The sequence below is a fragment of the Hermetia illucens genome, chromosome 4, assembly GCF_905115235.1.
Source record: "Hermetia illucens chromosome 4, iHerIll2.2.curated.20191125, whole genome shotgun sequence".
Classification (NCBI taxonomy): domain Eukaryota; kingdom Metazoa; phylum Arthropoda; class Insecta; order Diptera; family Stratiomyidae; genus Hermetia; species Hermetia illucens.
The window spans coordinates 112,891,205-112,911,748 of record NC_051852.1 but is presented as its reverse complement, the minus strand read 5'-3'; the positions used below and the strand labels follow the sequence as shown (position 1 = coordinate 112,911,748).

The following is a 20,544-nucleotide window of genomic DNA, read 5'->3' as shown; positions in this document are numbered from 1 at the left end:
GTAGGCTTACAGCACCAACAAAAAGAGCGGGAAACGGTGATCACGGCCGAAAATGGATCCGGCAGTGGATGAGGGGCAGATTTCATGCAATGCAAAAGGGGGGCGAAAAATGTCCTAACATCTCAAAATTTAACTGGAAAAATGTAGATACAACTCAATTGTTGATGGTTGTTTTCATTCTGTTGGGAAAAATCATTTAATAGTTTACAATAAAAATGTTACGACATCCCCATTTTGCAAGAAATCTTAAAATAATAAAACCAATTCCAGGAGCTGTATACATACTTATCTGCGATGATCGTATCACATTACATTCTTCTGAGTAGTTTACGGAATTTTTCCGGTATAGTGCAGAGAGAAATTCACGAAAAGCAATTTCATGATGGTAAAAATTATAAGAAAGTGTGGTTATGGTATTTGGATGTGAATATTTGTTCTGTAAAAAGAGGAAATTGTACAATTGTTTTGCAATATTTGAAACCGATTTCTAACGTAACGAATTGATGATAACGGGTAGAGCAAATCAATCGACTGCCAAGGAATTGAACATTACAAAAAAATTAATATGACGAAAAAACAAGAAATTGCTCTTATTTTGATGTGGAGCAGGTGTGCGGTCCATAACTTCATTCCGGGCCTTGGAAATCATGGCAAGAAAAGGACGGCTCGGCATTGTAAGTCCTCGGTCCTAACGGAGAATTAATCGATTCGTATCTAACTGTACCCTAATAATAATAATCGTTGGCGCAACAATCCAATAGGATCAGAGCTTTGCGGTGTGTTAGAACACTTCATTCAAGACCATAACGGTACACTACAGGATTACAGTGAGTGAAATATGAACCGCGACATTCCATGCGGTAGCTTTGCACTCTAACCATTCACCTAACTGTACGAGAAATCGCGAGTAAGACTCTAGAAGTAGGCAAATTGCAGTGTACATCGTCTTTTAAAGAAGAGCATGAAATAGTCAGCACGGTCTTCCCTGAAAGTCACTTGCATCGGAAGAAAAAATCGGGTCGTGTAAGTTGTATGAACGAAAACTGCACGGTGGCGAAAGTGGGTTGCTATAGGATACAACGGACAGTCCAAAATTCGGTCTGACAATGAACAACTTCCGATATATGGCAATGCTTCAGGAGGTGTTTAACGATAATTTGACCGTTTATTTTTCAGGTAGATAATGCTGGAATTCCTATTGCAAAAGTTCTTAAGCATTATTTTCATCAGAAATAAATTGAAGTTCACGGTTTCCCGGCAAAAAAAAACCAAATATGTATTTTTAAAACTTGTTGGAGTCATCTAGCCTGAATCGTTAACACTAAATTCACTGCTACATTGGACACGTATCATTTTGGAGAATTCCTATTCTGAACATATGCCCAGCTTGTGAATTATGGCCAGTCAGAATGTTCACAATACTTCTGCATGTCTTCCTGCTTTTCGACCGAATAAACTTTACAGTATGCTTATTTGGTTCTGACAGTAAAAATTTTGTGTGTCTAGCAGCTTTAAAGTTCAGCCACCTGTCATTATGGGAAGCTTCTTGCCAGTTTTTGATAACAGTTTTCTATATTCCAGAACGATTTTTGAAGTGATCAACATACTACTCAACGCCCTCAATGCAACTTGACTATCGCTACAGATTGCGATGCGTCTGCCCTTGATCAAGGTTGCCCTTAGGATCGCATACATTTCAGCCTGAGAGACCGTTGTGTATTGCCCCAAGGGAAAAGCCCACTTCTCGTTTTTAGAGGTAAATTCCTGTTCCAGAACCCTGTTCTGTTTTTGAGCCATCGGTGTAGAAGACGTCAGTATATCTTGACACGCATTCTTCTGGTTAGCTCTAGTTTTCTCTTCGTTTCAAGATAACATCATATCTTCTACCAAACAGATGTATGTGTATCCAAGAATCAGAAGGCATCGCGAAAACTTGATTCAGTTCTCCCAATGACTCTTCCAATGCTCTGTGCCCCCCACGTTCATTCTTTCCCAATAGATCTAACCGAACTAGTCTATGAGCTGCTCTTATTGCAGTGCTGTGAATAAACAAATCCAAGGGCTGCAAATTGAGTAATGCATTTAGAGCTGCGCCGGATGTCGTGCTCATGGCACCGGTGATACCCAGATACACAGTTTTTTTGCACTGTGGCGAGTTTATAGCGGAAAATCTCTTGTTTTACCTTAACCCACTACACTACGAACGTATAAGCGAGAGGCGAGAGAGGCCTAGTGATAGCAACATATGTGGATCGATATAGAGACTTAGGCCACAGGTCCTAAGGCCTAAGTCTCTATGTGGAGGTAAACGTCCACCTCCACAGCCTATAAGCTGTGATAGCTGGCTCATCTTTATCCCTACATGTTTCTTCCAAAGAAACTTCTTGTACTCCACAGACTTTCTTCGCTTCCATTGTTAGGTAGCGATCAACACCCACTTCAGCACACCGCAATGTCTGCGTTAGCATAGCGGAGATCCACTTTATTAAAGTTTCGTCAACACCATGCTCTCTGGCAGCATCACGGAGCACGTTCAATGTCTACGAACATCCCCATCGCGACTCGCCTTTCAGAATTCCGTCCTCTATCTTTGAAACCAAAGAATGAAGAGCAGACTCACGGGACTTTCCACATTGGTAAGCATGTGGGCTTTAGTGAGTGCGACCTAAGCACCTTTCCGCGACTGTAACGGTCAACCAGCCTCTTCAGACATTTTTATGCGAAAATGATGTTAAGTTGATTTGCCTGAAGTTCTTTGGATTTGAATAGTCATCTTCCCCGGGTTTAGGTATGAAGACTACTTTAATCTTTTACCAAGTGGAATGCACGTAGCTCAGTGTAGGACATTCTCGAAAAATATTTCTTAGAAGTTCCTTTAAGTGCTCTATACACTCCTTTAGCATCGCTGGGTAGATGCCATCCATGCCAGGTGCTTTGAAGTATTCAAATGATAGTATAGTAACTCTCGCCTTTTCATAAGTAACAACCGCTCTCGCAGTGTCCTCTTGCAACACCTTAGTGTTGAAGGATTTGCAGAAACCACCAATTCTCTTCTTCTTACTTCTAAGACCTGCTCTGCCAGGTGGTGTACTTCTACGAGAGTCTGTATAGATTCGACCCTGGAGTTCGTGAAAGTATCGTCCGGTTTTCTAAGAGAGTTCAACTTGGCCAACTCATTATTAAGTACTCTGCACAGCCTGGTAGTCTCCCTTTCACCTTCCAGTTTATCACAGTATGCCCTAAAAGAGTCTCGTTCCGAACGTTTTACGAGCCTCTTATATTCACGCTGTGAGTTCCGGAAGTTTAACCAGTCTCCAACTTTATTTTTTTTTTGCAGGCTCGATTTAGAAGTCGTCTGGTTAATTTCCTGAGTCTTTACAGTTCTCGGCTCCACCATGGAACCGTTTTACCGCGTTGACCTCAGGAAATAGGACAAGCCTCTTCAAAACACTCTAAAAGCGTGCGATTCAGAGTTTCCAATTGATCTTCTATCGTCAAAGGACTCCTTAGTAGCTTAGGAAGCTCAACTTTGTCGCCAAGAAGTTAATTGAACTTTTCTAATTCGTTTTCCGAGGATTCTCTCCCCTCTATTTCTGTTTGATTGCAATAATCAGATTAAATTCTAAGTAACGGTGATGTGGTTAGGTCAATTCTTCTTGACACCACGAACATAGGGACGCATCCTATGTTCGCGTTCAACAGACCAACTGAAGTGATAAAATCATCAAACAGCTTCTCTCCTCTAGCATTGCATTTGCTACTGCTCCGCATTCGCATCACAACCTATTAAAAGTTCAAGGCCACTTGATTCTGTATACAATACCAGATCCCTTCGTTCTTGCGAAGACAAAGAATCATAGAGTAAGTAAGCAGAGGAAAATATAACATTTCGTCTCCTATTTTGCCATTAATCTGGTATTGCAACAAGGTCCTGGGAACAGAATTGTCTCAGCATGGTTGCCTCTAACAATTTTAACATCAAAACACAGGCCTTCGGTCTCGAGGATCTTTCATCGAAGAAGATCCTAGTCCCCTTGACTGATCCAATGCTACAGATTCTGAACTAGAAATATATAAGGACAGTCCTGCAACTTTGCCAGCCTTGCCGGCAGCAGATAGGGAGAAGCCTTGGCATGCTGCAGGCTAATTTGACTAACTGTTATATTTGTAGCCAGAAGTGCAATCTAATATGAAAATTGTCGTTAACGGAAAAGTCTGCTGCCTTCCGTGTGGATCTCTTCGGGGTTCGATTTCTCTGGATATCGCCAGACTTGGTGGTGTAACAACGTCCATATCCCAAGAAACTTCGCTTTCTTTCGCAGTGCTTTCCCTTGTTGTCGGTAGGAAGCCTTCCCAAGTTCACGGTGTCCGGGCTGCATGGATCTGTTTCCACATACCGGCATAAGACCAGTTGCGTCCACATCACCAACTTCCCTTTCCTCCGTTTTTCCTGATGCAGGCGGAGGAGAGGTTTCTGATAGGCAAGCCTGTAATCCTTTCTCCTTTGCGGCTAAAGTTTCCTTCTGCCGAGCTTTCCTCTCCCGTATTTTGGAAGTGCCACTGACAGGCCAGTCGTAGTCAGGTTTTCAGTTCCTCTTATTAAGTGAGTTGCTATACTATCCTTTCTGGTCGCGCCGTAGACACCGGCTGCAGGTTTTCCACTGAAGTGGAGAGCCTGCCTTCCACAGATTTCACCTCAGGGGAACATGAATCTGGTGAGGCCTCCAAACTCCATGCTTCGACCACGACCTGATTTCTCAAAGCCGCAGGTGGATTCGAAGTCTATGACTTCTTGCCACTTTCAGAGGATTGAGCGCGCTAACACGTAAAGTCTAATGCAGTTTTTGATTGGTTTTAATTCATCATCGCTGAAACAAATGCATATAATCCCAAAAACTGCTTACGATTAGAAATACACTGCGCGACAATAGGAACATTATTCCCAAAAAAATCGAACGCGTCTACTTTCCTTTGTCCATGACTCTAGCTAGTAATACTTATAGGCTAAAATCAGAACCACATGTTATGTTTCCAAAATATTTTGTAGGAAAGTTGGAAATTTGCATCGCACCAGTAGGATAGGTTAGATATGAAATGTGGTCCATTTCATCAGAAGAAATAAAGGCAATGAAAACTTTCTTGTATTTTATTAACTAATAATGGGTACGATCTCCTTTTTTTATAACTTTGAAAACCCTATTGGGATTTTAGTTCCAAATATGCACAATTCCTTCGGAAAGTTCAATGGCTCATAGTTCAACTTCTTCTTCACGTATCTTCGCTCAATGTTGCTGTTATGGGGGATAGCAACATCAATCATATACGCGGTGCGACCTGTCTTGTCAACTAATAGCATGTCAGACTATGGTATGTGTGGTGGTATGGTGTATGGCGATTAGTTAGAACTTGTCGGTCCCAATACATGCTGTAAGCAGAACTACCAAGTACTGCCCGCGGCTGATACTGGTAAACCGGACATGTTTCCGTGATCAGCCCATGTTTGTATATTGTTCACGAGGCAGGTTCATCCGCTCTACGGCAGAGTTTGGATGATGCATTCGGAATTAGGACATAGTAGACCTTATCCGCCGACGTTTTCCAAATCGGTTTTCGTCCACGGAAATATTCCGAATGCATAAGCCAGTAAATGGACAGCGAATATATTTAATGCACTTATTTTATTCTTCCCCTAGAAATGCGATTTCAGTACCAGTTTTACACGTCGCAGGAATTTGGGCAGCAGATCATCCTTCAGATCACCAACTCAAGCATGGGTTCCTTGCAGAATTCCTAGTTACATGTAGTCTTAGTAGTGTCTGTCGCGGTAATAGCTTGGATGCGGAGGTCACCAATACTATGTTCGGCATGCGGCTCGTGATAACCTTTGCGGATGACTTGGATTCGACATTCATCTAATCCAACCTCCATCCGAATATCACGGCTAAACAAGTCTACTATTCGTAACAGATTTCTAAGGTGTTTGTCAGTATCAGCATACAGCTTAATGTCATCTAAGTACATTAAGTGTGTCAGTTCGCACTGGCCTGTATGCCAGTTACCCGTGGACGATGTGTTCGGAAAGCCAAAGTGGCAATGGATAGGTCACGCATTAAGGAGGGGCGACAATTGCATGATGATTGATGGCTATGCTTGTAGTGGAATTGGCGCAGAACAGCAGAGGAGGAGAGCGCGCGGCTCGTGAAGTCCTGGAAGGGGTTGAAGTGCATTTCAGTGCACCATGTGCTATGGCGCATAGGCGCGGTTGGCGCGCTATACCCCACCAGAGAGTGAATGGTCACTATAGATACAAATATAACATATATACAATATAATATGTATATTTCCGCAGAAAATAACCAAAGAAAGTTTAGAGAGGAGTCCCATTCCTTGTTTAAGCTACTGACATTCAATTGGCTCCTCAAATTTTGGATAAAGTATATATAAGTGTGAACTATATGGGTTGGACGGTCCTACTTGGCCCAAGAAAATTCTGCTTTATATATAGCTGACATCAAATTAAAATTCAAGTCCAGCAATCCTGAATGGAGTCTACAAATCCTTTCTTGGCGATCATAAAGCTATCTTCCTTCAGCTAATGGGCAGTATATTTACAGGGTGGTCTTTAAAAAGATGACTTGAAGGAAATTTCAAAAAATGTTTTTTCATAAATATCGAAGAAAATACCCAACTCTTGAAGAGAAAACGAACCAATGGTGCCTGGTTACAGAAACCTGACAAAGAGGAGATAGTCTGCTGGACTCTTCAATTCAACACAGTTAGGATATCTAATTGTGATCACAATGAGTGGGTGAGTGAATCGGTGGCACTTTGTTCGGATGTATGTATTACGAGGGGACGTGGCCTTAGTAATGTTAGCAGTACGGATGAATGGATTCTAGACTCCTACAGCTTCACCGCATTGTCATTGGCGATACATTGTTCAAACTAAAAGCTTGAAATATGCTTAGTTGTATTACGGCTGATTGGCACCGAACATCTAATCTGATCCACCACATCGTGATCAGCCATAGATTTAAGAGCCATCTTCTAAATGTTTGTAATGATGATCTTCCTGGAAAAAGATGATCACAACAACACGCCAGTGAACGCCTGCCTGCACTAAAGTGTGGGTCCATGTCTATTTACTGATGCGCAGAGTTTCTTTCTGGGAAACTTTTTTTAGTAAGCGGAGAACAGGAATCTTATACAAATGTTAGAGAATATTTATGAGCACCATGTTCTAATCCTTGGCGTAAGTCAAATTGTCATCTAAGTCCAAAAGGCGTGTTTAGATGTAGCTGACTAAAGAGATGTGAAGAAAAATGAAGGAACATTGTCTACGTCGTATCAGTAGGACAGTCTGGCATGAGATAATATCTAACGAAGAACTACGTCGAGGTACACGCCAGCTTTCGTAGACGTGATTATTAGAAAGCGGAAGTGGTAGTTCAGATATAGTTTTTTGTAATTACTAAACGAAAAAAAGGTCCCCAGTTAGGCTTTTGGAAATACGATATAATAACCTTTACCGATGAGCTAGTAGTCATAGAATGGGGTTCGAACTCAGGGGTAATCATGGCCAAACTGGAGATGGAACTGGTCCATTTCGCCAGCAAAAGGCACCGATATTCCAGGCGGGGAGTTGTAAAACTGGCGAGGTTGCACCATTTGTACCAGTTCAAACAATTAGGGTGCGTTATCGGTACTAAATGCTAACATCATATAAACCTGGTACGGAACTGCGACCAGTTGCTTTTTAAACTAGCTCAATTGAACATTTCGTTCATTTTGATGTGAGTGCCAGGGCACTCGGGCATTGCTAATGAAGTTGACAGATTGGTACTTCGGAGGAATATTTCAGTAATGGTGAGGCCAGTTCATTAAGTATAGAAATCTGAGAATTGTCGTTTGATTTGCAGTCTTATTGTCGCTTAAAACTCTAGTGGGGCTTCTAACCTTAAGTTATCAGCCGAAAAAGAGGGAGTTACTGTGAAGGAAAGGAGAAGACAACCCTACATTTTATTACCGGGTTACTAAATTTAAAAATGCGGATACCTCAGCAAATTTCTCCTTCGTGGAGGAATCTACACTTTTTCTATCTTGAAGATTCGGCGAAGTTTGCGATTGATGTTTGTCAAAAGTGTATCTTAATACGCGGAATTCTTTCACACCTGACACTGAGAGTCAAAAATTTTTTAGATGAAAATGGAAAAAAGACGAACCTATTTTCTATATCATTGTAACTATCTTCAGTAAATTGGAGAATTCGTTTAGAATCGTTTTAAATATTTTTTCCAATTAGTAGAGTTTATTCTTTTAGTTGTAGAATTTAATTTGCGAACAAATTTGAACACTTAGAAATACTCATCAATTATAACATGACTAAAAGAACCAGAATTATTTGGTGTAAAAATTGTGATCTGATCCGGGTAGATACTCCAGAATGGTCTTGAAAAAATATCAGAATCTTTCAATAGAAAAATGATTTTTCAATTGATACTGTTTTCTAAAAATATTCTTCGCTCATCTATTAGTGGACCGGCGCAATTCCAATTTAGATTTCACTCGGAGAGGCAATTTCATTGCGAAAATCCGAACAATCTTAGGCAATTCAGTCGCTACCAAGCGCAATTTAATTGAAATGCGTGCGATATGCGCTTTGCGAGTTTGATTGAATTGTTTATTATAATTCGGCAAAGATTGTTCGTATCTGTGTTTACAATTTAAGAAAGTGACTTGTGAATGAGTGGTTTTCGGTACGAGAAATATAATTTAAATCCGTTCTTAAAATTTTCGGCTCTTTAGCATAGTTAAGGCAGGAAAAGGGTTACCTTTTAAAAACTCCTTAAGTGTCAGTTTCGGATATCGACTATACACAGAACCGCAAAAACATGACATGATTGCGCACTGAGAAAGTGGATATGTTTATTTTATAATATCTTTCGAAATGCGTCTATATAAGTTATGTGGTAAAATTGTTCCATGCAGTGCAGGTTACCTTGAAAATTCATTAATTCTGGCTTTACCTTAGACCCTGTCTTCCAAGCTAAGACCCCAAAGGGCCTTCAAAGGTTTGTTCGCGAGATTGCGATCACAAGTCAAATAAGATCAAAAAGAAAGGATTGGACCTCCTACTTTACAATAACTATAGTTGATAATGAAAAGGCTGTGCTATTTACTTTTTAATAATTGGTCGAATTTCAGCTTTATTTTTGATGCACAAATAATCAAATAGATTTTCCATTTAAATCAATTTCATTTCTCAGTTTTCATGTTCATTATTGAAAACAACGTTAGTTCATCTAGGTAAGGAGTGACAATTGTCGCTAATAACTTCTGAAGCTCTGTTCTGAATATTTCTCTTTGCTCTTCATTCATATATGGTTGCCATTCACTTTGTGGCGCGGTCACCTATGCGCCATCGTTCGCGGTTACCTAAAATACCCTTCAGCACCCCTCGCGACTTCCCGAGACGCTTGCACTCCTCCTCTACTGTTCTGAGCCAAGCGCCCTTAGGCAATTGGTGGGACCCACTCATCGGTCATCTTGGAAGAATGGTTTCCACTGCATTTCGTAGCCCACAATGCAAGTGCCGTCCCTCCTTAATGTGGCCTATCCACCGCAACTACTTCTCATCACAGGCCTAGGCACCACCAAGTTCTTCGTTTGAGATAGTGTCAAGCCAGCGCACTCCAATGATACGATGCAGACAGTTATTGACGGAAGCTTGGAGCTTTTGAGTAACAGTGAAGTTCACTTTATATGTGCTACTTCCATATAGCAATACAGAAAGAACAATAGCACAGAATAGTTTCAGCTTGATCTTGCTCATCGATATTCACAGTCGGGTTACTAAATATATTTACCGTCCAATCATCAAGATAGCTCTCTTACTGTCGAATGACAGCTAGGTCATACAAGCAGCCGATGTTGTCGCTGGAGGTAGCAGCTCCCAACCCTGGGATAAGTAGCGGACGCAACACGCAAGCAAACGTAAGCAAGCATCAAATGATGATCCCTTTCGAAGACTATACCAGCACCTCTCTTGTTACACACATCTAGGGGACAACTCCTAAATCTACTGCTGATCGCGAAGTGATTGATCTGATTGCCCGTACGGTGTCGGCCAGTTGAAACCCAACTGACCTTATGGCAAGCTTTGTGCTCGAGTAATGTGCCACTAATGACGAGGCGGTGGAAGTTGCAGAAATCCAGAACCTGCCATCATTATCGTTGCGGTCGCCAAGATCGTATTTCCCCATCACATGTCCAAGCAAGGTGTTGTTAGATCCCACCTTGGCATTCAAATCACCATCACTTCTCCTACGCTGTTGTGCGCTACTTGTTCTTAGGGTGACCCACTCGTCGGCCATTTTGAGATAGTGGAGTCCACTGCATGGTGTAGACAGAAAAGGAATTATCTCTTTTCCATAATATATGACCTATCCGCAGCCACTTCTGCGTCATCACGTCAACGGATGAGTGGACTGGGCGCCGGCGAAGTTCTTCGTTTGAAATTGCATCAAATCAGAGAATCCCGATGAAATGCTGAAGCCAAGTTTTGAAGAAAGCACTTTCTACGTGAAATATGAAATGACCAGGAACCTCGCTTTGTTGGTGTTTATCTTTAGTCCGACTCTACTTGCCTCTCTCGCCAAATCCAAAGCCATTTGGTGAAGTTTATACATCGATGAGATGTTATCAGCGCAGATGAAGTATTTGTGGGGATATTTCACGGTTCTTTGAAGCCCTCAACGCCGTTCTCTGCAAGCTCGTCATTGGTAACGCTGCTACCAGAGGTCCTGGAGATGAAACATCAACAAATGGTCTTGACAACCACCAAAAAAAAACGTTATCATTGGTACGGCCACAAACATATTTAATCCTAGTTGCAAAAAAGTTGGAACGACTCTTTTGAAGATAAATACACGTTAGTAATTGAACAGGAAAATGCAATCGCATGTAGAGACCCATCAACTGGGCCAAGACTTTCTTGGGCAGAAAAATAAAACCTGGAAGAAACAACAGGTCTATGAACTGGAGAAATATATCACACCATCGCACCAGGTCCGGAAGTTTTGCCAAAAACCCAGCAGAGCCCTGCATTATCCACCTCGATGCTCATGTTGCCGAGACAAAAAGGTAAATTTAATTTCTGACCATACAGACATATTGAAGCAAATCGTTGAGTATTTTGATGATTGATTGAAGCAGTCAGTTACTGTACAAGATAATGATCTTGAAAGTCCTCATGTATAGGAATAGGACGGAGGCTTGGATTCTTAGCAAGAAAAATTGCGAACTCTTAGCCGCGTTCGACAGATAAATCTTCCAACGAATTTTTCGCCTTCCTATGTGAGGATGGACGATTCCCTAACTATACAACGACTGAATCTATGAGCGATACCACGACCGTTTAGGTAAAATCCGGCTCACTAACTTACGTTAGGCGGGCGATATAATCTGTTCGAACGAGAATGATCCAGCCCGAAAAATCTATAAAGGCAGTATTTGTAACAGAGAAGAAAGACATTGCAAACTCTGTCTCAGATGGAGCGATGACGTAGATCAGGACGCCTGGCAATTTTTAGGGATATTGAATTTGGTGACCTCTGCGTAATAACTGGATGTCTGCAGTTCTTTGCTACGGTAGATATAGACCGGATATGGGTTGTTGCACCGCTGATGATGACACCATGAAGACTAACGAAATCTAGTAGATATTTTCACAGAAAATTTGCTCCGTATACATAGAAATTGCCGTTGAAAAATTATTTTGTGTTTTACGTAGATAACGACCTAAAACGCGAAGCACGCTATACCAGAATGTAGCTGCTTTTCAACTGTCCCACAGTTTCTGGTACAGTTTCCAAAAAATCCCGACATGAATCCCATTGAAACTTTATGGGGCTTCTGTGCCCGTCAACATGTGATTTCCAGTAAGGCGGAAATTATATGCGTATTGAAGGACGAATGGAGCAAAATCAACCCCGCTTATTCAAGAAAAATTGTTCCTTCTATGGGAGAAAAATTACTAAATGTTAGTAAAAATTAAGGTGAACATCTATGATTTCGTTTTTTTGGTCGTTGTACATTTAAGTATCATTGGTGCCTATTTGTATGAAGTTTCCCAATAAAATGTAGTTTTTTATGCGAAGATTTCGTTGAGTACATTCTGGTTAGTGGAAACATTTTATAGGGACCACCCTTACTATTGCAGCTTAAGAATAGTTTTTGTCAGATTTCCCCTTCATTCCCAATTTTTCGGCTTGTACTATATATAACTTTTTTGCGGCTGGCCTTATATTTTTTGTCACTTTTTAGCTAGATTTTTTTTTAAACATAGTGCATGCAAATAGCCCTCCAGTGGTCGAAGTCAAGATGTCTTAACGATCCCTTCTTCCACTGTATGGGAAAAATTTCAGGTTGCCAGCATCTACAAATGAAAAAACCTCTCTGCAGAAACTGTAGGAGCTGCACAAAAGAGTTCCGCAGGGAGTTGGCTTTACTCGATTTGTGTGCGTTGATGGCAGTGATAATTTCGCTTCTATTTTTAGGAGCAACCGGGATCCGCACGTTACGGTGGATTGCCATTTCATCCACAGATGTACAACTTCACCCTATGCGCAACCTCCTCACTTACTCATCATCGTAAATCAGAAGCCTACCGTTAATGTTCCTAATAGGGCTATCGAAAGGCTTATGAACACTTGTAAGTTCTTTCGTGTTGCGGCACCTATACCATATAGGTGCCCGAAACACCACCATAGTAGGTAATGTGATATCATATCACTTTTTGAAGAAAGTGATATTATAAAGCAATGTCACAAAAATCACCTTCTACTACCCTCACGGTACTTATGATATATGTATCATCAACATTAAATATTAACCCTCCATAGCCGATATAGAACTATTACTTGCCAGTGGAGTGATTTACCCTACATTTATTACCTGTATAACATAAAGTACGGAGCAGCGCCAGATATCAATAAAGAATGAATGAATCTTTTATATAAGAGAAGATACAAGGAGCAAAAGATCCCATATAAAATAATACAATATTTTCACATGCAAAAAACAGGAAAACATGACTGTTGCGAACGGGTATTGCTTCACTTAGTAGTTATCTTTGCTTGGCACAATTAAAAGTTTGTCTGTCACGCACAAATCAAAATCATCTTTTCATGGCAAAACCAGCTGAGAGAACAGATTTTCAACCGATAGTCGACATCAGCACTCGAAAGTCGTCTCGGCCACTTATCCTAGGAAATATTACGCAGACTAACAACATACACATGTCCATCAGCAACCAACATTCACTACCGCGTGACAATGTTACAAATCAATTACTTAAAGTCCAGAATCTGCATCCCATATTCACATGGCTCATTTTCTAGCCTGAAGCTAGTTCAAACTCAACCAGAAGCTCGACGAAGCGAGCATCGGCTCAGCGCTCATTAACTGTGGCCGCCATTTCTACTACGAAGAGCGATAATGTTAGGTGATGCTTCGTAATGTGATATCATCCACACAATGTGATATAACATTACAAAACATTACTTACCACAGAAGTAATATCACCATCATTTTTCTAATGCGGTAATGTTAGGTGATGTTTGCGAATGTAGTGCTGTTAGGTAATGCAATGATGTTCAGTATTATTGTAATAGTTCGTAATTTTTTTGATCACGCTCGATGATGGTAATTGATATTACGTTAAGAAGTATACATCATTTCTAATGTATGGTAGCGAAGTTGTTGTGCGCGGCCCTCACCAATGCAGAGTTTGTATCGTTTGTACACGAAGATGGTTTTCCTACACTGGACGTTCCACATTAAATTTGAGGGCCGACACTTTGTTTCCCTGCGAGCAGACGCAGTAGCGACACACAAGCAAGCAGAAGTGACCATCATAAGATACTGTCTTTCGGGGCCGATGTTACCACATTCAGAGGACTACTACAAAAAGTACTGCTGGTCGATCGATATAATCAATCTGATTAGAAGTTTGTTCCCTGCCAATCGAAACCCAAACTGACTGCATGACGGGAAAATTTATGTTGAATCAAAAAATGGTTTCACAAATACGCACGGGTTTATCAGGACTCCAGAAAACGTGGTTTTATGTAGTAAAAATAATGTTTTCCAGAAAAATAGTAACAAAATCACAACTTAACGGAAGAGATAGGATACCCGTTTCGGCATCCTTTTACTTCTTTTAAGATACTCTCCCGTGTTTTTCACACGATGAACAGGACACCGTGTATGTACGTATATGATGCAAAATCTGAAAAAAGGTTTTGTTCGTGCCCCACATGTGTGAATGCTAAAAATAAAATAGCACATGTACAAGTATAATGAAACCCCAACCGCCAACACCCCAAACTTACACCAAATTTCATCATTTTGCAGTATAATGGCAACGTAAGGGTGTTTGATTTAGACTGATAAAAATAAGATAAAACCAAAGATTTTTACTACGTCATCGGCAATAAATCATGCGTGAATAATAACGTGCAAATGTATGGATCGCTATCAACAAAACTAATGTCGACGCATTTCGCCCGTCCTAATCTGCGCTTTCCTATACAAAGCACGAGATTTTCGGGCATTTGTGAATGAGATTACCAATATGTTTTGCACCATCGCATGATAGCATATCAATACTTTTTCGTACTTAATACTTTGTTGATATCTATCGATTTCTAGACGATCGACTAACTCCTATGACTCTAATCAAAATTTCACCTTCGAGCTGGACGGTTTCCAAATATTTGGTAGGACCGCGGTAGAAATAAATTCGTGAGCCGTTGACTATTTTTGTGGTAATGCTGGAGTTTATAAAAACAAAGAGAAAATTTTCTTAGAAGAACCCGGTTTTCTACTTATTGTGTTTAATTCCCATCGGTAAATTCAACAATTAAGATGAAAACGTTAAAGATTAGCGAAACGAATGGTGTGTCGAAGAAGGATCCTTTGGATATTGGCAACGAAGTGTACATTAGCCGGAAAGATGACGGGTAAGGTTCATTGCTGCTTTGAAACTATGATTTAAGGTAGATCTTACGTTTATTTCGTATTTATGTCGAGGGAAAATTCGTATCTAACTATCATTTCTCCTAAGTCATTTCACCACAGCTGCAAATCAAAGCGGCTGATTTTCAATTTTCTTGCAAATACTTCCAATTGAAAAAATTCTCTACAATTTCATCAATTGGAATTCAATTACATATAATACTATATTTACTCTGTCGTTATTTCCATACTATCAGCACCTGGCGATTAGTTGACATTGAGAGTATTTAGATATCAACTTTATATGGTATGCGAGCAAAAATTGATAAGTCCAAGTAAATTTGTCTAAATTCAATATCTGTGATGGAGTTAATCGGAAGATAAGTTGAGTGAATGTTTTATTGATATGAAGATTCAATTGTATGAATGCCAGTAATTTGTAGATATTTTTAGAGGATTATGAATTTCACATCACCGTCACAAAGAGTTTTGTGAAAGCATTTGATTTTCAAGATCATTCTTACTCTCGTAAAATAAGGCAGGAAGATTTTTTTTCACTTGCAATTTGTAAATAAATTTCTTTCAATATTTTTGCTTACTGGAGGATATTTTTTGGCACAGTTTCCACTTTGAAAAACAAAAAAAGGAACAGCTAGATCAATACATATTATATTGAAGTGTATGGATCAATCCTTTTACGAGAACAGAGAGGTCGTTCCTGTAACAGAATAAATACGAGCTGGTGAGAAACCTATACAGAACATGTCGCGGTTTAGGCAGAATCAAAGATCTCCCGAATTCGTCCCCTATTGCGGTCCTTGTTGACAGTAGTGTTATTGCCATCTCCGCTTTTGGAGTAAATTCAGTCGATAATACCACTACCTCCTAATAGTACTACTTAGAAGATGCGTTCGTTTATTTGCGATTGATATCAATTCTAGAACTCTAACAAGGAAGAGAAAGAGGAGCAGTTGGTTTTTTGCATCAATCAATAAGTCTGTTGAGAAATGGTTCACTTCCCAAACTTTTCACTATTTTTGCTAAAAATCACTTACTCTTGAAATGTCGTTTTAATATTTCCAAGCATATATGAAAACTGCGAAGATAGGATATTGTGCTTATATTAATTAACCGCAGAAAAGCGGTCAGAATTGAAAGAGTACCTCACAAAAAACTTTAGAACATGAGATAAAAAATGAGAGAACTTCATAAGTTTTAACAATTTACTTTCTTTTTGTACCTCAATAGGCAAGTAAAGAAAAATATAATACTTTTAATACAGAAAGAAAAAATAAACAAAATGAGAGCTGGCCACCGCGACAAAACTATAAGACACCCCATGTGTATCACACCATATTTTCGGAGTAAGAACCTGTGCCTGGGCCTCAATAGTGAATATACCCTTTCTTATTCAGCTCTTTAAACATTTGGTTTTGTGAAGCGCAGTTGGATTCTCACGTAGAATTTTGGTCCAGTTGTAACCACCACGGAAGGGCAGCACGAGCATTGGATACCGGCGCAGTATTGAAAAATGACAACTTTGAATTGTAAATTTTAAAATCAATTATTTCACTTCTGCTGTGGTCCGCAAACGTAGGGGCGCACCTTACATTTGCAGTCATGAGACTAGCATTGGTTGCTCCTCCAACAAATATGTTGAAAGTTCACATTACAAACATTGATTCTGCAAACACTACCAGATCTTTAGTTCTTGCGTCGGTGGAGGACACAAAGAATCATATCGTAAGTAAGCCAGCTATTACATTCCTCCTCGTGCTATTAATCTGCTATTGTAAGATGACCAGAAATAGATCCTGTGAACAGAATAGTTTCAGCATAGTTACCTCTAACAATTTTAACATCAGACGATAAGGTCTGGGGCTTGAGAATCTTTCTTCCTAGTGGAAGATCCTAGTCTATTGATCTAATGCCACAGATTTTGCTACACCAACCCCATGGCTCTTTTACCGAAAGGTCTGTGAGTGTGTCAGGTTCACCGAGGTTACCAGCTTGTCCAAAATTCTCTTCACCGAAAATTCCGCATTTCTGCGTTCCCTTTCTTTAGGCATTATGACTATTGGTGCTGCAGCAGTGCCCATGTTTTCATTCCCAAGAAGCTTCACCTTCTACCGCAGTACTTTCCGCATACCAGTATTAGACCAGTTGCGTTCATATCGCCAACTTTTCTTTCATCTGCTTTTCCTGATTGGAGGCGGAAGATGGAAGATTTAGCCTGTAGTCCCCCCTCCTCTGCAGCCGAAATTTTTTTCTGAAAAGCCTTCCTCACCCGTTTCCTGCAAGAAAGTGTCCGACTGTAGTTGGGTTTTTGGTTCCCCTCATTATAGAAGTTGTTGTACCCTCTATTCTGACTGGCCTGCAAGTACAAGCTTTCTACCGAAGTGGAAAGCATGTCTTTTGCAGATTTCTCCGTATGGGAACATGGACCCCGTCTGTGGTTCCTTACCGCTGTTAAAAGATTTGCTTCCAAAGTTAAAATACTTCCATCTTAATATCTTTTGGACACACTTAGTGTCGTAGTAAACTGTTACAGGCTACTTCAGACAAGGTGGTGGTGTCCGAGCGTAATTAGTTTTTGGTGGTGAATAACTTAACGTGGGCTACGAGTACACCTAATCTCATGCCCTCAATTACCTCATTGATAATATAGGACAAATATTACCAGGTATTTCCGGATAGCTGAGTGGTTAGAACGCAAGGCTGTAATACGGAAGGTCACGGTTTAAATCTCACTGGTGGCAGTGGGATTTGTATCGTGATTTTACACCGGATACCAGTCGACTGAGCTGTGAATGAGAATCTGAGTCAAATCAGGGTAATAATCCCGAGCGAGCGCAATGCTGACCACATTGCCTCGTATAGGGTACTGTAATCCTGTAGTGTACCGTTACGGTCTTGAATGAAGTGTTCTAACATACTTCAATTGGATTTATAATTAGTTAATTAATTAATATTACCACAAATATATTTTTCAGAATGTGAGTTGGTCCTGAGTCCCTATCTACTTTACGGTGAACTGCACTACTTTTGGGGAAAAAGCAAATCCCATGTTTTAGTTCACGGATCACAGGCTTTGGAAAAGCACTCGTTTTTGTAAAACAAAACATTATTAAAATCGATTCATTGTCTGTCTGTGACATGCACTTTTCTCCAAAATGGATTCAAACAAAATTTGGTGCACACACGCGTACAGTGAGTGACATAAATTTACGTGGAATTAAAAGGAGGGCGCCCCATACATGAAAAGGGGGATGCAACAATTTTTTTCATCGGATATAATCATGTGGGGTATCAAATGAAACGTCTCGATTAGAACTTTCCGAAAGTGATTAGTTTTGATATAAATTGCAAAATATGCGAGTAAGGGTCAAAATGTACACACTTAAAGTAAGACAGGACTCATTTCGGAAACTACTCAATTCAAAGGTGTGAAAAAAGCGCTTATATGAAATCTAGGCCCCAAAATATGTCCTATTCCGATATCTCCTCAAATAAACTTACTAATACTATAATATATTACCAAGTTTTTTGAATTGATTGAAAAAAAAACCCTTTTAAGTTCATCCTACGAGTTTGTATGCAGCAATATGGCGGATAGTATCAAAAATTATAGCATTATTATGTGAATTTACTGCATCTTAAAAGCACTTTTCACACTCAGAGCGTAATTGGTAGTGTTTTTAAAATTGCGATTTTTCAGAAAAGAAATAACATTCATTTGCCATTTTTTTATTTTGAAAGCAAAGAATGAAATCAAAATAATGTACTTAATGTTGAAATTCCCCTTTTTAAGACCTGATTCAACCCCTCCTGTTTTTTTACGAAACCGTGAAACCGAACAAGAATGTGTAAAGGTAATTTTGTTTACAACACATGTATTATAGTTATGGCCGGGACTAAAACTAACGGGGTCGGATGAAAAGTAGAATTTTGGCAGCTTTAAAAAGTTAAATTTCAAAATCGCCCTCATTTTTTCTTAATTATAATAAAACATAGAAAAATCTCAGAAATTTTACTTCGAACCCTAATGACGAGCGTTGCGATTATTTTTATAAATAATATTATCAGTTCCTGAGTAAAATAAGGAAAAGTTTTAAAAAACGCGTTTTCAAGATAAACGGATTCAAAATTTCAAAAAATGCAACTATTCGTAACATAAAAACTTGTTAAGTTTGAGAGCAGTTTTTAAAGGAATCTGGCAAATTAAATATTAAATGGCCGAGCAGTCTCAAAAGTTACCCGGGAAAAAGTGATGTCACGAATACAATTCTTAAATGCTTTGCTATATGCTGTTTTGTGTCTTCTTGTTAGTAGTGATTGACTGAAATTTTCTAATTTGCCTTCACAAAAAAAAAATTCAGACAGAAATTCTTGTGGGTTTTCACACGAAATTGTGAAGGATGGTTCTTGAGACTAAATTTTATCAAATTAGCAAATAAAAAAAAATTGCAAAAAAGTGCTAACTGTGAAAAGTGACCCCCTCCCTAACTGACGTGATAATTAACGAGAATAATTGACATTCGAGTAAAATATTGAAGTTCCATTCATGAAGAATCTAGTCCTCCCCAGTCCTTTTGGTATCTCCAGCAGGTGAATTTCTTTATGTTTGCCAATTGTTGAACTCCTAGTGCGAAGTGTATGAGGTTGACTATTATCAATGAAGCGCTTTGCAAATCAAATTATTTGCGTAAATGGTTCTTTAAACAAGTCGGGAAACCGGAAACTGGACGCTTCAGGTATGAAAACGTTTGTGTGCATGTATTATGTAAGAGTATCCACTTTCGGGTGATATTGACATTCATAGTCTTAAATTTGCAAAGAAATGACAACTATGACCTATTATTAACTTTGTTAGTAATAATGCGATTTTCACTAAACTTGGTAACATCATGCTCTATGTTATAGCCTACATTACAGTAATTTCGTGGCGCTAGGACGAACTTAAGGGGGATTTTGCATCCAATTACTAAAAATTAGAGTAATACACTACTATTATTAACTTTATTTGAAGGGATATCAGTATGGAAGGTATTTCGGAGCCTAGGCACCGTATGGTTTTTTTCAAATTGTTCGGTTGGGTAGCTTCTGGTAATAAGCCCGTTAAAGAAATTATCACTTTCGATCCCCACTCTCTACACTTTTCCAACAAATGTCAAAACTAAGACCGGCTTCCGAAAGTACTAACCGAAACCCCACATGAGTTTAGTTGGTGACAATTTACACCCCCCTTTTGCATGTATGGGGACCCCCACTTAAATTTTTGTTTTGTTTTACACGAAACCTTAAAAATGGAGGGCAATTGAATTTTTAACTATGTCCACACGAATCTGTCATGCACTCATCGATCCACGCATAAGGAAACACAAAACCTTTTACAGCTAAAGGGTCTAACTACCGGTTTTCGGACTTGTTAAAAATTCAAAAATAGTTTGCGATTTCACCATTGCTTTTTACTTCCTTTCTGCTGCTTTTCTACCAGGAAAAACTGATAATGCGAAGAATACCATT

At 39.5% G+C, this 20,544-nt stretch overlaps 1 protein-coding gene across 2 annotated transcripts in view; it reads left to right on the top strand.

The window, feature by feature from the left end:
- Positions 1-14,718: 14,718 nt before the first annotated feature.
- The window catches only part of LOC119653805 (ATP-dependent translocase ABCB1), a 53,472-nt gene continuing 47,646 nt past the window's right edge, over positions 14,719-20,544 (top strand). For both annotated transcript variants that reach the window (XM_038058825.1, XM_038058824.1), the window contains exon 1: positions 14,719-15,023. In XM_038058825.1, the coding sequence (XP_037914753.1) occupies positions 14,929-15,023 (95 nt within the window). In that variant the 5' untranslated portion in view covers positions 14,719-14,928. The remainder of the gene's footprint in view (positions 15,024-20,544) is intronic.